The following is a 19,286-nucleotide window of genomic DNA, read 5'->3' on the forward strand; positions in this document are numbered from 1 at the left end:
TGGTTCTGTATCTGTGGAGGTCGGTCCTGTCCCCACTCAGAAGCTAACGGAGACTGGTTCTGTATCTGTGGAGGTCGGTCCTGTCCCCACTCAGAAGCTAACGGAGACTGGTTCTGTATCTGTGGAGGTCGGTCCTGTTCCCACTCAGAAGCTAATGGAAACTGGTTCAGTATCTGTGGAGGTCGGTCCTGTTCCCACTCAGAAGCTAATGGAAACTGGTTCAGTATCTGTGGAGGTCGGTCCTGTCCCCACTCAGAAGCTAACGGAAACTGGTTCTGTATCTGTGGAGGTCGGTCCTGTCCCCACTCAGAAGCTAACGGAAACTGGTTCTGTATCTGTGGAGGTCGGTCCTGTCCCCACTCAGAAGCTAACGGAGACTGGTTCTGTATCTGTGGAGGTCGGTCCTGTCCCCACTCAGAAGCTAACGGAGACTGGTTCTGTATCTGTGGAGGTCGGTCCTGTCCCCACTCAGAAGCTAACGGAGACTGGTTCTGTATCTGTGGAGGTCGGTCCTGTCCCCACTCAGAAGCTAACGGAGACTGGTTCTGTATCTGTGGAGGTCGGTCCTGTCCCCACTCAGAAGCTAACGGAAACTGGTTCTGTATCTGTGGAGGTCGGTCCTGTCCCCACTCAGAAGCTAACGGAGACTGGTTCTGTATCTGTGAAGGTCGGTCCTGTCCCCACTCAGAAGCTAACGGAGACTGGTTCTGTATCTGTGGAGGTCGGTCCTGTCCCCACTCAGAAGCTAACGGAAATTGGTTCTGTATCTGTGGAGGTCGGTCCTGTCCCCACTCAGAAGCTAACGGAGACTGGTTCAGTATCTGTGGAGGTCGGTCCTGTCCCCACTCAGAAGCTAACGGAGACTGGTTCAGTATCTGTGGAGGTCGGTCCTGTCCCCACTCAGAAGCTAACGGAGACTGGTTCAGTATCTGTGGAGGTCGGTCCTGTTCCCACTCAGAAGCTAATGGAAACTGGTTCAGTATCTGTGGAAGTCGGTCCTGTCCCCACTCAGAAGCTAACGGAAACTGGTTCTGTATCTGTGGAGCTCGGTCCTGTCCCCACTCAGAAGCTAACGGAGACTGGTTCAGTATCTGTGGAGCTCGGTCCTGTCCCCACTCAGAAGCTAACGGAGACTGGTTCTGTATCTGTGGAGGTTGGTCCTGTCCCTACTCAGAAGCTAACGGAGACTGGTTCTGTATCTGTGGAGGTCGGTCCTGTCCCCACTCAGAAGCTAACGGAGACTGGTTCTGTATCTGTGGAGGTTGGTCCTGTCCCTACTCAGAAGCTAACGGAGACTGGTTCAGTATCTGTGGAAGTCGGTCCTGTCCCCACTCAGAAGCTAACTGAGACTGGTTCTGTATCTGTGGAGGTCGGTCCTGTCCCCACTCAGAAGCTAATGGAGACTGGTTCTGTATCTGTGGAGGTTGGTCCTGTCCCCACTCAGAAGCTAACGGAGACTGGTTCTGTATCTGTGGAGGTCGGTCCTGTCCCCACTCAGAAGCTAACGGAGACTGGTTCTGTATCTGTGGAGGTCGGTCCTGTCCCTACTGTGAAGATAACCGAGACTGGTTCTGTATCTGTGGAGGTCGGTCCTGTCCCCACTCAGAAGCTAATGGAGACTGGTTCTGTATCTGTGGAGGTCGGTCCTGTCCCCACTCAGAAGCTAATGGAGACTGGTTCTGTATCTGTGGAGGTCGGTCCTGTCCCCACTCAGAAGCTAACGGAGACTGGTTCTATATCTGTGGAGGTCGGTCCTGTCCCCACTCAGAAGCTAACGGAGACTGGTTCTGTATCTGTGGAGGTCGGTCCTGTCCCTACTGAGAAGATAACCGAGACTGGTTCTGTATCTGTGGAGGTCGGTCCTATCCCCACTCAGAAGCTAACTGAGACTGGTTCAGTATCTGTGGAAGTCGGTCCTGTCCCCACTCAGAAGCTAATGGAGACTGGTTCTGTATCTGTGGAGGTCGGTCCTGTCCCCACTCAGAAGCTAACGGAAACTGGTTCTGTATCTGTGGAGGTCGGTCCTGTCCCCACTCAGAAGCTAACGGAGACTGGTTCTGTATCTGTGGAGGTCGGTCCTGTCCCCACTCAGAAGCTAACGGAGACTGGTTCTGTATCTGTGGAGGTCGGTCCTGTCCCCACTCAGAGGCTAATGGAGACTGGTTCTGTATCTGTGGAGGTCGGTCCTGTCCCCACTCAGAAGCTAACGGAGACTGGTTCTGTATCTGTGGAGGTCGGTCCTGTCCCCACTCAGAAGCTAACGGAGACTGGTTCTGTATCTGTGGAGGTCGGTCCTGTTCCCACTCAGAAGCTAATGGAAACTGGTTCAGTATCTGTGGAGGTCGGTCCTGTCCCCACTCAGAAGCTAACGGAAACTGGTTCTGTATCTGTGGAGGTCGGTCCTGTCCCCACTCAGAAGCTAACGGAGACTGGTTCTGTATCTGTGGAGGTCGGTCCTGTTCCCACTCAGAAGCTAATGGAAACTGGTTCAGTATCTGTGGAGGTCGGTCCTGTCCCCACTCAGAAGCTAACGGAAACTGGTTCTGTATCTGTGGAGGTCGGTCCTGTCCCCACTCAGAAGCTAACGGAAACTGGTTCTGTATCTGTGGAGGTCGGTCCTGTCCCCACTCAGAAGCTAACGGAGACTGGTTCTGTATCTGTGGAGGTCGGTCCTGTCCCCACTCAGAAGCTAACGGAGACTGGTTCTGTATCTGTGGAGGTCGGTCCTGTCCCCACTCAGAAGCTAACGGAAATTGGTTCTGTATCTGTGGAGGTCGGTCCTGTCCCCACTCAGAAGCTAACGGAGACTGGTTCAGTATCTGTGGAGGTCGGTCCTGTCCCCACTCAGAAGCTAACGGAGACTGGTTCAGTATCTGTGGAGGTCGGTCCTGTCCCCACTCAGAAGCTAACTGAGACTGGTTCTGTATCTGTGGAGGTCGGTCCTGTTCCCACTCAGAAGCTAATGGAAACTGGTTCTGTATCTGTGGAGCTCGGTCCTGTCCCCACTCAGAAGCTAACGGAAACTGGTTCTGTATCTGTGGAGCTCGGTCCTGTCCCCACTCAGAAGCTAACGGAGACTGGTTCTGTATCTGTGGAGCTCGGTCCTGTCCCCACTCAGAAGCTAACGGAGACTGGTTCTGTATCTGTGGAGGTTGGTCCTGTCCCTACTCAGAAGCTAACGGAGACTGGTTCTGTATCTGTGGAGGTCGGTCCTGTCCCCACTCAGAAGCTAACGGAGACTGGTTCTGTATCTGTGGAGGTTGGTCCTGTCCCTACTCAGAAGCTAACGGAGACTGGTTCAGTATCTGTGGAAGTCGGTCCTGTCCCCACTCAGAAGCTAACGGAGACTGGTTCTGTATCTGTGGAGGTCGGTCCTGTCCCCACTCAGAAGCTAACGGAGATTGGTTCTGTATCTGTGGAGGTCGGTCCTGTCCCCACTCAGAAGCTAACGGAGACTGGTTCTGTATCTGTGGAGGTCGGTCCTGTCCCCACTCAGAAGCTAACGGAGACTGGTTCTGTATCTGTGGAGGTCGGTCCTGTCCCTACTCAGAAGCTAACGGAGACTGGTTCAGTATCTGTGGAGGTCGGTCCTGTCCCCACTCAGAAGCTAACTGAGACTGGTTCTGTATCTGTGGAGGTCGGTCCTGTCCCCACTCAGAAGCTAACGGAGACTGGTTCTGTATCTGTGGAGGTCGGTCCTGTCCCCACTCAGAAGCTAACGGAGACTGGTTCTGTATCTGTGGAGGTCGGTCCTGTCCCCACTCAGAAGCTAACGGAGATTGGTTCTGTATCTGTGGAGGTCGGTCCTGTCCCCACTCAGAAGCTAACGGAGACTGGTTCTGTATCTGTGGAGGTCGGTCCTGTCCCCACTCAGAAGCTAACCGAAACTGGTTCTGTATCTGTTGAGGTCGGTCCTGTCCCCACTCAGAAGCTAACGGAGACTGGTTTTGTATCTGTGGAGGTCGGTCCTATCCCCACTCAGAAGCTAATGGAGACTGGTTCTGTATCTGTGGAGGTCGGTCCTGTCCCCACTCAGAAGCTAACGGAAATTGGTTTTGTATCTGTGGAGGTCGGTCCTGTCCCCACTCAGAAGCTAACGGAGACTGGTTCAGTATCTGTGGAGGTCGGTCCTGTCCCCACTCAGAAGCTAACAGAGACTGGTTCTATATCTGTGGAGGTCGGTCCTGTCCCCACTCAGAAGCTAACGGAGACTGGTTCTGTATCTGTGGAGGTCGGTCCTGTCCCCACTCAGAAGCTAACCGAAACTGGTTCTGTTTCTGTGGAGGTCGGTCCTGTCCCCACTCAGAAGCTAACGGAGACTGGTTCTGTATCTGTGGAGGTTGGTCCTGTCCCCACTCAGAAGCTAACTGAGACTGGTTCAGTATCTGTGGAGGTCGGTCCTGTCCCCACTCAGAAGCTAACGGAGACTGGTTCTGTATCTGTGGAGGTCGGTCCTGTCCCCACTCAGAAGCTAACCGAGACTGGTTCTGTTTCTGTGGAGGTCGGTCCTGTCCCCACTCAGAAGCTAACGGAGACTGGTTCTGTATCTGTGGAGGTCGGCCCTGTCCCCACTCAGAAGCTAATGGAGACTGGTTCTGTGTCTTTGGAGGTCGGTCCTGTCCCCACTCAGAAGCTTGCGGAGACCGGTTCTGTATCTGTGGAGGTCGGTCCTGTCCCCACTCAGAAGCTAATAGAGACTGGTTCAGTATCTGTGGAGGTCGGTCCTGTCCCCACTCAGAAGCTAATAGAGACTGGTTCAGTATCTGTGGAGGTCGGTCCTGTCCCCACTCAGAAGCTAACGGAGACTGGTTCTGTATCTGTGGAGGTCGGTCCTGTCCCCACTCAGAAGCTAACGGAGACTGGTTCTGTATCTGTGGAGGTCGGTCCTGTCCCCACTCAGAAGCTAACGGAGACTGGTTCTGTATCTGTGGAGGTCGGTCCTGTCCCTACTGTGAAGATAACCGAGACTGGTTCTGTATCTGTGGAGGTCGGTCCTGTCCCCACTCAGAAGCTAACTGAGACTGGTTCAGTATCTGTGGAGGTCGGTCCTGTCCCCACTCAGAAGCTAACGGAGACTGGTTCTGTATCTGTGGAGGTCGGTCCTGTCCCCACTCAGAAGCTAACGGAGACTGGTTCTGTATCTGTGGAGGTCGGTCCTGTCCCCACTCAGAAGCTAACGGAGACTGGTTCTGTATCTGTGGAGGTCGGTCCTGTCCCCACTCAGAAGCTAACGGAGACTGGTTCTGTATCTGTGGAGGTCGGTCCTGTCCCCACTCAGAAGCTAACGGAGACTGGTTCTGTATCTGTGGAGGTCGGTCCTGTCCCCACTCAGAAGCTAACGGAGACTGGTTCTGTATCTGTGGAGGTCGGTCCTGTCCCTACTGTGAAGATAACCGAGACTGGTTCTGTATCTGTGGAGGTCGGTCCTGTCCCCACTCAGAAGCTAACTGAGACTGGTTCAGTATCTGTGGAGGTCGGTCCTGTCCCCACTCAGAAGCTAACGGAAACTGGTTCTGTATCTGTGGAGGTCGGTCCTGTCCCCACTCAGAAGCTAACGGAGACTGGTTCTGTATCTGTGGAGGTCGGTCCTGTCCCCACTCAGAAGCTAATGGAGACTGGTTCTGTATCTGTGGAGGTCGGCCCTGTCCCCACTCAGAAGCTAATGGAGACTGGTTCTGTGTCTTTGGAGGTCGGTCCTGTCCCCACTCAGAAGCTAACGGAGACTGGTTCTGTATCTGTGGAGGTCGGTCCTGTCCCCACTCAGAAGCTAACGGAGACTGGTTCAGTATCTGTGGAGGTCGGTCCTGTCCCCACTCAGAAGCTAACGGAGACTGGTTCAGTATCTGTGGAGGTCGGTCCTGTCCCCACTCAGAAGCTAACTGAGACTGGTTCAGTATCTGTGGAGGTCGGTCCTGTCCCCACTCAGAAGCTAATGGAAACTGGTTCTGTATCTGTGGAGGTCGGTCCTGTCCCCACTCAGAAGCTAACGGAGACTGGTTCAGTATCTGTGGAGGTCGGTCCTGTCCCCACTCAGAAGCTAACGGAGACTGGTTCAGTATCTGTGGAGGTCGGTCCTGTCCCCACTCAGAAGCTAACTGAGACTGGTTCAGTATCTGTGGAGGTCGGTCCTGTCCCCACTCAGAAGCTAATGGAAACTGGTTCTGTATCTGTGGAGGTCGGTCCTGTCCCCACTCAGAAGCTAACGGAAATTGGTTCTGTATCTGTGGAGGTCGGTCCTGTCCCCACTCAGAAGCTAACGAAGACTGGTTCAGTATCTGTGGAGGTCGGTCCTGTCCCCACTCAGAAGCTAACGGAGACTGGTTCAGTATCTGTGGAGGTCGGTCCTGTCCCCACTCAGAAGCTAACGGAGACTGGTTCTGTATCTGTGGAGGTCGGTCCTGTCCCCACTCAGAAGCTAACTGAGACTGGTTCTGTATCTGTGGAGGTCGGTCCTGTCCCCACTCAGAAGCTAACGGAGACTGGTTCAGTATCTGTGGAGGTCGGTCCTGTCCCCACTCAGAAGCTAACGGAGACTGGTTCAGTATCTGTGGAGGTCGGTCCTGTCCCCACTCAGAAGCTAACGGAGACTGGTTCTGTATCTGTGGAGGTCGGTCCTGTCCCCACTCAGAAGCTAACTGAGACTGGTTCTATATCTGTGGAGGTCGGTCCTGTCCCCACTCAGAAGCTAATAGAGACTGGTTCTGTATCTGTGGAGGTCGGTCCTGTCCCCACTCAGAAGCTAACGGAAACTGGTTCTGTATCTGTGGAGGTCGGTCCTGTCCCCACTCAGAATCTAATGGAAACTGGTTCAGTATCTGTGGAGGTCAGTCCTGTCCCCACTGTGAAGATAACAGAGACTGGTTCTGCATCTGTGGAGCTTGGTCCTATACCCACTCAGAAGCTAATGGAAACTGGTTCTGTATCTGTGGAGGTCGGTCCTGTCCCCACTCAGAAGCTAACGGAGACTGGTTCTGTATCTGTGGAGGTCGGTCCTGTTCCCACTCAGAAGCTAATGGACACTGGTTCTGTGTCTGTGGAGGTCGGCCCTGTCCCCACTCAGAAGCTAACGGAGACTGGTTCTGTATCTGTGGAGGTCGGTCCTGTGCCCACGCAGAAGCTAACGGAGACTGGTTCTGTATCTGTGGAGGTCGGTCCTGTGCCCACGCAGAAGCTAGCGGAGACTGGTTCTGTATCTGTGGAGGTCGGTCCTGTCCCCACTCAGAAGCTAACGGAGACTGGTTCTGTATCTGTGGAGGTTGGTCCTGTCCCCACTCAGAAGCTAACGGAGACTGGTTCTGTATCTGTGGAGGTTGGTCCTGTCCCCACTCAGAAGCTAACGGAGACTGGTTCTGTATCTGTGGAGGTCGGTCCTGTACCCACTCAGAAGCTAATGGAAACTGGTTCTGTATCTGTGGAGGTCGGCCCTGTCCCCACTCAGAAGCTAACGGAGACTGGTTCTGTATCTGTGGAGGTCGGTCCTATACCCACTCAGAAACTAACGGAGACTGGTTCAGTATCTGTGGAGGTCGGTTCTGTCCCAACTCAGAAGCTAATGGAAACTGGTTTTGTATCTGTGGAGGTCGGCCCTGTCCCCACTCAGAAGCTAACGGAGACTGGTTCAGTATCTGTGGAGGTCAGTCCTGTCCCCACTGTGAAGATAACAGAGACTGGTTCTGCATCTGTGGAGCTTGGTCCTATACCCACTCAGAAGCTAATGGAAACTGGTTCTGTATCTGTGGAGGTCGGTCCTGTCCCCACTCAGAAGCTAACGGAGACTGGTTCTGTATCTGTGGAGGTTGGTCCTGTACCCACTCAGAAGCTAACGGAGACTGGTTCTGTATCTGTGGAGGTCGGTCCTGTGCCCACGCAGAAGCTAACGGAGACTGGTTCTGTATCTGTGGAGGTCGGTCCGGTCCCCACGCAGAAGCTAACGGAGACTGGTTCAGTATCTGTGGAGGTCGGTCCTGTCCCCACGCAGAAGCTAACGGAGACTGGTTCAGTATCTGTGGAGGTTGGTCCTGTCCCCACGCAGAAGCTAACGGAGACTGGTTCTGTATCTGTGGAGGTCGGTCCTGTCCCCACTGTGAAGATAACCGAGACTGGTTCTGCATCTGTGGAGGTCGGTCCGGTCCCCACTGTGAAGATAACAGAAACTGGCTCTGTACACAATGAGAACACAACCTTTACTGGTTCACTATTTGTGATGTCCAGCCTCCTCCCTACTGCAAAGATAACCGAAACTAGTTCCGTATCTGTAGAATCCCACCCTGTCCCCACTGAGATGACAGAAACTGGTAATGTGGTGTTTAGTCCCGTATTTAGTATGACGCAACCAGAAAGTGGGTCTGTATCTGTGGAGGTCGGTCCTGTCCCCACTCAGAAGGTAATAGAGACTGGTTCAGTATCTGTGGAGGTCGGTCCTGTCCCCACTCGGAAGGTAATAGAGACTGGTTCAGTATCTGTGGAGGTTGGTCCTGTCCCCACTGTGAAGATAACTGAGACTGGTTCTGTATCTGTGAAGGTTGGTGCTGTCCCCACTCAGAAGCTAATAGAGACTGGTTCAGTATCTGTGGAGGTTGGTCCTGTCCCCACTCAGAAGGTAATAGAGACTGGTTCAGTTTCTGTGGAGGTCGGTCCTGTCCCCACTCAGAAGCTAGCAGAGACTGGTTCTGTATCTGTGGAGGTCAGTCCTGTCCCCACTCAGAAGGTAATAGAGACTGGTTCAGTATCTGTGGAGGTCGGTCCTGTCCCCACTCAGAAGCTAACTGAGACTGGTTCTGTATCTGTGGAGGTCGGTCCTGTCCCCACTCAGAAGCTAACGGAAATTGGTTCTGTATCTGTGGAGGTCGGTCCTGTCCCAACTCAGAAGCTAACGGAGACTGGTTCAGTATCTGTGGAGGTCGGTCCTGTCCCCACTGTGAAGATAACTGAGACTGGTTCAGTATCTATGGAGGTCGGTCCTGTCCCCACTCAGAAGCTAACGGAGACTGGATCTGCATCTGTGGAGGTCGGTCCTGTCCCCACTCAGAAGCTAACGGAGACTGGATCTGCATCTGTGGAGGTCGGTCCTGTCCCCACTCAGAAGCTAGCGGAGACTGGTTCTGTATCTGTGGAGGTCGGTCCTGTCCCCACTCAGAAGCTAGCGGAGACTGGTTCTGTATCTGTGGAGGTCGGTCCTGTCCCCACTCAGAAGCTAGCGGAGACTGGTTCTGTATCTGTGGAGGTCAGTCCTGTCCCCACTCAGAAGCTAGCGGAGACTGGTTCAGTATCTGTTGAGGTCGGTCCTGTCCCCACTGTGAAGATAACTGAGATTGGTTCAGTATCTGTGGAGGTTGGTGCTGTCCCCACTCAGAAGCTAGCGGAGACTGGTTCTGTATCTGTGGAGGTCGGTCCTGTCCCCACTCAGAAGTTAATGGAGACTGGTTCAGTATCTGTTGAGGTCGGTCCTGTCCCCACTGTGAAGATAACTGAGATTGGTTCAGTATCTGTGGAGGTTGGTGCTGTCCCCACTCAGAAGCTAACGGAGACTGGTTCTTTATCTGTGGAGGTCGGTCCTGTCCCCACTCAGAAGCTAATGGAGACTGGATCTGTGTCTGTGGAGGTCGGTCCTGTCCCCACTCAGAAGCTTGCGGAGACTGGTTCTGTATCTGTGGAGGTCGGTCCTGTCCCCACTCAGAAGCTAATAGAGACTGGTTCAGTATCTGTGGAGGTCGGTCCTGTCCCCACTCAGAAGCTAGCGGAGACTGGTTCTGTATCTGTGGAGGTCGGTCCTGTCCCCACTCAGAAGCTAGCGGAGACTGGTTCTGTATCTGTGGAGGTCGGTCCTGTCCCCACTCAGAAGCTAGCGGAGACTGGTTCTGTATCTGTGGAGGTCGGTCCTGTCCCCACTCAGAAGCTAATAGAGACTGGTTCAGTATCTGAGGAGGTCGGTCCTGTCCCCACTGTGAAGCTAGTGGAGACTGGTTCTGTATCTGTGGAGGTCAGTCCTGTCCCCACTCAGAAGCTAATAGAGACTGGTTCAGTATCTGTGGAGGTCGGTCCTGTCTCCACTCAGAAGCTAATAGAGACTGGTTCTGTGTCTGTGGAGGTCGGTCCTGTCCCCACTCAGAAGCTAAGGGAGACTGGATCTGCATCTGTGGAGGTCGGTCCTGTCTCCACTCAGAAGCTAATAGAGACTGGTTCAGTATCTGTGGAGGTCGGTCCTGTCCCCACTCAGAAGCTAGCAGAGACTGGTTCTGTATCTGTGGAGGTCAGTCCTGTCCCCACTCAGAAGGTAATAGAGACTGGTTCAGTATCTGTGGAGGTCGGTCCTGTCCCCACTGTGAAGATAATTGAGACTGGTTCAGTATCTGTGGAGGTCGGTCCTGTCCCCACTCAGAAGCTTGCGGAGACTGGTTCTGTATCTGTGGAGGTCGGTCCTGTCCCCACTCAGAAGCTAATAGAGACTGGTTCAGTATCTGTGGAGGTCAGTCCTGTCCCCACTCAGAAGCTAATAGAGACTGGTTCAGTATCTGTGGAGGTCGGTCCTGTCTCCACTCAGAAGCTAATAGAGACTGGTTCTGTGTCTGTGGAGGTCGGTCCTGTCCCCACTCAGAAGCTAACGGAGACTGGATCTGCATCTGTGGAGGTCGGTCCTGTCCCCACTCAGAAGCTAAGGGAGACTGGATCTGCATCTGTGGAGGTCGGTCCTGTCTCCACTCAGAAGCTAATAGAGACTGGTTCTGTGTCTGTGGAGGTCGGTCCTGTCCCCACTCAGAAGCTAACGGAGACTGGATCTGCATCTGTGGAGGTCGGTCCTGTCCCCACTCAGAAGCTAATGGGGATTGGTACTACATCTGTGGCGTTCAGTCCTATGCCCACTGAAAAGATAACAGCGACTGGTTCTATATCTGTTGGATCCAGTCCTCCACATGCTCAGGCTGAGAAGGTGACTGCATCTAGTCCTCCTGTGTTGAGCTTTGTCACACCCGAAAAACTAACTCTGCCTAGTACCCTCTCTAGCCCTCAGCCTTCCTTCAGTGCAGTTGCCAGGCCTCTGCCAGTTGAGTCAGCTTCCCATTCTGGTCAGTCCAGCTCTCACCATTCCAATGTAGTTTTGAAGAGGTTGAAGTCTCGTCTTTACCCTGGTGAACAATCCACTCAAAAGCTAATTGCATGCTTGCGTAAACCAGGCTGTGCATTTAAGGGTGTACGTTTCTAAACTTTGTTTTTTTTTTTTGTGTGTGTTTTTAATAAACCAGTCTACTTTCTAGAGTTGTTTTGGACTTATTTTTTTATTTTTTAATAATTAAGTTAAAGGATTACAAAAGTTTGCGTGTGCCTTAAAGTTTACTTTGCTCTCTGAACTCTAACTTTTCATTCCAGAAATGAGCTTGAGCAAGTTGATGTTTTAGTGTAAACAGTGTATCCTGCTTAGTTCGTGGTTTTTTTTTTTAATTTATTTTCCTCTTGCGAAAAGCCTAAATTACAGTATTTAATATTAAATGGGTTTTCAGCTCAAGAGGTGTGCTCAACCTGATTTGGCTGTAGGGTACTGGCTCAAGTTGTATTTTGCAGAGTGATATGCTCCTCTCTAGCATCCTGACTAGATTAGCCTTAAGTCAGAATGCTGACTTGTGTGCAATGGAAACTGCTGTCTGGAGAGCTCAAAATACTAGTTATACTAACCTGTTTAAAAAAAATCCTTGATTTAATTTATCTGTACAGCAAATTAAACCTAAATCAGGGTTATTTTCCTCTGCTTGGGCTCAGAAAGGAAAACTATGTTCACCGAGTTGAATGCTGAAGTTAAAATCGTGAGCTTTCCAATGAGGCATTGTTGACCTGGTCAACTGTACTGTATTTAATGTCTGTCTCTGAACCAAAAGCTCAGTTGATACACCAGAAATTCAAGTCCTATTTAAAGTCTGTGTGCACATTTCGGTCTAATCCTGTGTGATCACAATGTGTTGCAATTTGAAACTAGTTTAAGTATTGTCAGTTAGGATTAATTTGTGCAGTTTTGACATTTCCAAGACTTGCATTACCTCATGCATTACATTCATTAATCAACATTTTGACTTGTGTTCTTGCAGTGCTGACAGTGTTTTAATCAAAAGCTCTTATATCCAGCCTGTCTGATCACCATCTCCATGCCAGATAAATAAAATCCAGCCCCGGACACCAAAAATGTCAGTTTCTGCAGGTATCTGGACAAGTCAGCAGACTTTCCAAAACCCAAACCTATTAACTAGTAATTTATTGGTAGGACAATTAAGGAGTTGACTGAGAAAGCCAGAGAGGAGCAGGTGAAGTAATGATGATGATAAAGAGCAGAGTTTATTGAATAATTTTAGTTGCGTACGCTTCAAAGCTCAGACTTCGTCTGATCAGGATAAATCCAACTAGTGTTATTAAACCACAATCAACAGCAATGGAAAATTACTGCTTCACAACATTGTCTTCATTTCAAGGTCTGTATTGTCTCTGGATATTCTCTTACTCATGAAAACAAGTTTCGCTTGAATCCACAGTTCTAAGATTATAACAATATGGAAAAATAATATTAATAAAACAACAATAAAATGGCAAATAAAATCAACAACTAATGACCAAGTAAATTATATAATGATAATTATAGTCGCTGGTTCGAGTCTCGGCTGGGTCAGTTGGCGTTTCTGTGTGGAGTTTGCATGTTCTCCCTGTGTTGGTGGGTTTCCTCCGGGTGCCTCAGTTTCCCCCACAGTCCAAAGACATGGGGTACAGGTGAATTGAATAAGCTAAATTGGCCATAGTTCGTGCAAGAGTGTGTGTGTGTTTCCCTGTGTTGGGTTGCAGCTGGAAGGGCATCCGCTGCATAAAACGTGCTGGATAAGTTGGCGGTTCATTCCGCTGTGGCGACCCCAGATTAATAAAGGGACTAAGCCGAAAAGAAAATGAATGAATGACATCACATTATTGTTCAAACATATGTATATATTCCTCTTCCATTCTCCATGCTCAATTTTAGTAACATCTTACTATAAATGTCACAAGATAATACACCAGTTTCAAACATAAGTACAGCGAGTACTGAATTCTGTAGTACTGATAGTTCAATATTGCCCTATCCTAGCAAACCATACAACAATGCAAAGCTTATTTATTCAGCTTTCTGATGTATACTTTTCAATATCAAAAATATTCTTCCCCATCCCGTCATCTGTTTACCAATATTCCTCATTGAAGACTAAAATGTATAGCTATTTATAGTAAACATATTTATTGGACTAATAGTTTATACTTATTGCTTTTTTTTATTGTGGTTCCAGCTGATTGGTGTGCCTACAGTTTTGCAGCAGAGTGTGTGCACACCTGATGGCTGTGTTTAACCCATTGGTTCATGTGTGTGTTCATTTGAAGACCTTTGATTTGAAATTGCAAGGAAATGACATTGATAAATTTGTGTGTCAAAAGCATCCAATTGTGTTTAGTGTTTTGCAAAATGTGTGAAGCTGACAATGTGCTTACAGATGTGCAGATCCAGCCTTGTGTTTCGCTCCTCGAGTGTAAGGTTTTGCTAATTGTGGGAAAAGTTTCATTTTAGTGTGTAAGCAATCATAAAAAACTCTAAAAGTTCTTCCCAATTGTTTTTTTTTTTTTAAGCTTAATGGCATTTGGATGAGTTGTTCTTAAGCCTGAAGGTGGTTCTATTTGGTTCTATAAACCAAAGCACCCCGAGGAAACCCACGCCAACATGTGGAGAACATGCAAACTCCACACAGAAACGCCAACTGACCCAGCCTTCTTGCTGTGAGGCCACAGTGCTAACCACTGAGCCACCATGTCACCCCAGGCATAAATAATACAGCATAAACTATATACTTTTACACTAATCTTGCTTCATACTCATATTGTATGAGCACTGACTCAAACATACACACACACACACACATATACACACACATAGAAAACTCTTAAAAGGAGAGTAATGTCATAAAAAGAGTTATTTATTTAGATAAATGATGGTTTTTCAAACAATATTCAACACAAGTACGAACAGTGAGCAGTGATTGGGGAACAGACAGTGAATGTGAACAGAAGCTGGTGATGTTTTATTGTGATGATGAAGGGATAAAGGGATGTGGGCTCATGCAGCGCGCACACTGAAGAACGGTAGTGCTCGGATGAAGGAGTCCAGCTTGGAGTTGAAGAGTTCGCTCTGCAGAGACTCACCCAGAACACACAGCGGGTTCTTCACGATCAAATCCACATACAACTAGAGCAGACAGAAGAGGAGGAACAGTTACTACAGTGGAGTACTAAAGTACAGTGCCACAGTAACTACAGTAGAGTGAAATAGTATAGCACCACAGTTACTATAGTACAAGAGCAGAATACTTGAGTACTAAACTACACCAAGTACTAGACTACACTATCAGTTACTAGTTATTATATAAGACCAGAGTACTAAAGTATAGATCACTATCATAATTACTATACAAGACCAGAGTACTACGCTACACTAGTATTAGAGTACATTATCGGTTGCCTCAATACTAGTCTACAATGAGTACTAAAGTAGAGTACATTATGATTTACTATAGATACTATACAAGACCAGAGTACTAAACTGCACTGAGTACATTATCGGTTGCCTCAATACTAGTCTATACTGAGTACATTATCATTTACTATAGATACTATACAAGACCAGAGTACTACACTACACCGAGTACAAGAGTGCACTATCATTTACTATAGTGACTATACAAGACCAGAGTACTACACTACACTGAGTACACTATCAGTTAATATAGATACTTTACAAGACCAGAGTACTACTCTACACCGAGTACTAGAGTACACTATCATTTACTATAGTGACTATACAAGACCAGACTACTAGACTACACTGAGTACTAGAGTACACTATCATTTACTATAGTTACTATACAAGACCAGAGTACTAGACTACACTGAGTACACTATCAGTTAATATAGATACTTTACAAGACCAGAGTACTACTCTACACCGAGTACTAGAGTACACTATCATTTACTATAGTGACTATACAAGACCAGAGTACTACACTATACTGAGTACACTATCAGGTAATATAGATACTATACAAGACCAGAGTACTAGACTACACTGAGTACTAGAGTACACTATCATTTACTATAGTTACTTTACAAGGCCAGAGTACTAGACTACACTGAGTACTAGAGTACACTATCAGTTAATATAGATACTATACAAGACCAGAGTACTACACTACACTGAGTACTAGAGTACACTATCATTTACTATAGTTACTATTCAAGACCAGAGTACTAGACTACACTGAGTACTAGAGTACACTATCAGGTAATATAGATACTATACAAGACCAGAGTACTAGACTACACTGAGTACACTATCAGTTAATATAGATACTATACAAGACCAGAGTACTAGACTACACTGAGTACTAGAGTACACTATCATTTACTATAGTTACTTTACAAGGCCAGAGTACTAGACTACACTGAGTACTAGAGTACACTATCAGTTAATATAGATACTATACAAGACCAGAGTACTACACTACACCAAGTACTAGAGTACACTATCATTTACTATAATTACTATACAAGACCAGACTACTAGACTACACTGAGTACTAGAGTACACTATCATTTACTATAGTTACTATACAAGACCAGAGTACTAGACTACACCGAGTACATTGTCAGTTTCCTCAATACTAAACTACACTGAGTAGTACTAGACTACACTATCAGTTACCATAGATACTATACAAGACCAGCATACTAAACAACACTGAGTACTCCAGTACACTATTAGTTAGTATACAAGACCAGTGCACTATACTACAGTACACTATCAGTTACCATAGATACTATATAAGACCAGTGTACAAAACTACATGAGTATTAGAGTACAGAATCAGTTACTAAACATGACCAGAGTACAGCATGATGGTTTCAATTGTATAACACCTTAGTAACAGACTACACTTAGTAATGCTAATGTACAGCAACTGTCATGGTTACTATAGTGCTAGGCTACGCTAAGTACTAAAGTACAGTATCAGTTACTATAGTACAAGCCGAGTACTACAGTATCAGTTACTACAGTACAAGTCTAGACTACTAGAATACAGTATCATGGTTACAACTGTATAAGTCCAGAATACTATATTACAGTGAGTAAAGTGTCAATTACTAGTAAAAGAACAGAGTACTAGACCAATGTTTCCCAACCCTGTTCCTGGAGGCACACCAACAGTACATATTTTGGATGTCTCCCTTATCTGACGCGCTAACTTCAGGTCTTGGAGTCTCTTCTGATGTGCTGGTGAGTTGATTCAGGTGTGTTTGATTATAAAGATGTAGAAAATAAATGTGTTCTGTTGGTGTGCCTTCAGGAACAGGGTTGGCAAACACTGTACTAGACTACATTGTGTACTAATGTACAGTATTACAGTACAACAACAGAGTACTAGACTACACTGCATACTATTGTACAGTATTAAGGTACAGGAGCAAAGTAGTAGACTACACTGCATACTAATGTACAGTATTAAAGTACAGGAACAAAGTAGTAGACTACACTGCATACTAATGTACAGTATTAAAGTACAGGAACAAAGTAGTAGACTACACTGCATACTATTGTGCAATAAGTATTACAGTTATTATTGTACAAGACAAGAGTACTAGACTACACTGTATACTAATGTATAGTATTACAGTACAGAAACAAAGTAGTAGACTACACTGGATACTAATGTACAGTAAGTATTAAAGTTATTACAGTACAAGACTAAAGTAATAAACTACACTGTGCACTAATGTACAGTAAGTATTATAGTTATTACAGTAAAGGACGAGACTACAGTAATAAGTTGCTACAGTAGTAGATCATTACTGAGATCATTAGAGTAGAGCAGAGTCTTACAGTGCTGTAGATCTGCTGCAGGGTTTCTCTGCAGTTCGGCACACTGAGGTCTGTGTTCATCACCAGCCTGATTCCTGTGGGAGTTTCATAATAATGCAGTTTATAGCGGCTGGTCTGGAACGACAGGAATCCGTCTTTCCTGATATGCTGAGTTAAAGAAATACACAGATCCTGACGGACAAACACGCTTGTTGACTGGTTAATGAGAGGAAGGATACATGTCCAGGGGACTCATCTTACTGACGAAAGAGCGGATGGAGAACAGCATCCCGTACATCAGCTTAAACTCCTGACAAAGCACACATCATCATCATCAACAATGTCTTGGCCAGATTAGCAGGTAAAACATATTGTTTGGAAATAAATCGACTGTCATTTGGTGCTCTGATAAACAACCAATGAAACAACAATCTGAATATTCTCCAAAAACACTCTAAAGGTTTCAATAATAAATAATTATTCACAGTATTTTGGATGATCATTATTAGGATATATTGAATTACTGAATATCATGTCTCCTGAAGAAGTCATTATTATAACAAGGTAGGGTTGCACGGTTTACCGGTACTATGATGGTATTGTGATATTATGGCTCTAAAATACTGGCTGTGCCAGTGTACTTTGTAAACGGTAGTATTGTCATTAATTGTCTATCTATTAAATACATAATGTTGCATGTGGAAAAGTCACTAAATTGCTCACACGCTTGTGCAACAATAGACTATTTTATTTTAATAGTCTGTGGAGCCCTGTAAGGTTGCAAAACTGTGTAGAATTCACGCCTTCATGGTAACCTATCAAACATTTTCTAACGCAAATCTGAATCGGTTCATTTCTGTTCCTGTCAATATGATTTAGTAGCTACAACAATCGTGGCAATCTCTTAAAAAGAATGAATAACGATGTGAAATTTTGAATTACTTTGTATTCTTACCTGATAAAACTAAAAAACAATAGATGAAAAAGAGCAACATGAAAGATTGAAATTCATTTTTTATGAATTTTTGACCACTTCATATTGCCTAATTTAATCTTACATCGAATTTCATTCGATATAATTTGTATCTTGATTTTAATGTATTTTTTGTTGGTCAGTTATCTACAAAATAAACAAAAAGAACTAATGCATTTTAGGTGAAGTAATGTAATAAGGGAATTATGAATTCAATTCAAGTTGGCCTAACATAGCATATCAAATATAGTGTTTCTGACCATTTTCTTTATTTCATAGATTTAAGTTATGAATTACAGTCTCGCAATCCTGAGCTGCACGATGGCGCAGTGGGTAGAACGTTCGCCTCACCGCAAGAAGGTCGCTGGTTCGAGCCTCAGCTGGGTCAGTTGGCATTTCTGTGTGGAGTTTGCATGTTCACCCAGTGTTGGCGTGGGTTTCCTCCGGGTGCTCCGGTTTCCCCCACAGGTTTAAAGACATGCGGTATAGGTGAATTGGGTAAGCTAAATTGTCTGCATGTGTGTGAATGAGTGTGTATGGATGTTTTCCAGTGATGGGTTGCAGCTGGAAGGGCATCCGCTGTGTAAAACAAGTACTGGATAAGTTGGCGGTTCATTCCACTGTGGCGACCCCGGATTAATAAAGGGACTAAGCTGGAAAATAAATGAATGAATGATCGAGTATCGCAATACTACTTGGTATCATGATACCTCAGCTGGTATAGTATTGTAAAGTAAATTACTGGTATAGTGACAACCCTATAACAAGGATTTCACATCATGCATAAAATCAAGCAGGAAAACATCACAATGAAACAAATGAGTAACAGAACAGGCTAGAAAAGAATATGAAACATTAACATGCATCTATATATTATTCAATACCTCTTCTTTGGAGATTCCGGCCTGTTTCTTGCGGTTCCACTCGCTATAGTGAAGGCAGGTGCCATTACGATCAAATATATACAAATTATGAACAGTCATCTGAGAGAAATGACAGATCAGTTAGTAAGTTCATGTAATAATAAATAATGAGAAAATACACCATCGACATCTAGCAGGAACAGCACACACACATAGATCATCGGTATAACACACCATCCGTGAATTACACCAAACACCATTTCGGATATCTTTGTTATATTAATATGCTGTTTATAGAAGTTAATGGTAAAATATTTCATTATTTACCTTCCGCAGGGCTGTCTGCCTGAGACTGACGAGTCAGCTGCCTGATGCGGGATCAAAAAACCCGCAGAGACAATATACCCGTGTAATGAGATTCAAATGAACACGGATGAATAAAATAACAGTAATTTTAACAGCTTAAAAATCTCTACTGTATTTCTGCAGTTTTCTGGTCTGTCAGGCGGCTGTGGATGCTTAACACAGGCACATATGCGGACTCCTG

The 19,286-nt window shown here is 46.6% G+C and overlaps 1 protein-coding gene across 1 annotated transcript; it reads right to left on the reverse strand.

Annotated features, from left to right (window-relative positions):
• Positions 1-13,946: 13,946 nt before the first annotated feature.
• On the reverse strand, positions 13,947-19,248 carry trappc1 (trafficking protein particle complex subunit 1). The gene is made up of 5 exons (XM_056449138.1): positions 19,067-19,248; positions 18,761-18,859; positions 17,143-17,213; positions 16,925-17,063; positions 13,947-14,236 (listed from the first exon to the last, which is right to left on the reverse strand). Exons 2-5 carry the CDS (start codon positions 18,857-18,859, stop codon positions 14,108-14,110), a joined length of 438 nt encoding a protein of 145 aa, XP_056305113.1. The 5' UTR covers positions 19,067-19,248; the 3' UTR covers positions 13,947-14,107.
• Positions 19,249-19,286: the final 38 nt, after the last annotated feature.

The sequence above is a fragment of the Danio aesculapii genome, chromosome 23, assembly GCF_903798145.1.
Source record: "Danio aesculapii chromosome 23, fDanAes4.1, whole genome shotgun sequence".
NCBI classification, from domain to species: Eukaryota; Metazoa; Chordata; class Actinopteri; order Cypriniformes; family Danionidae; genus Danio; species Danio aesculapii.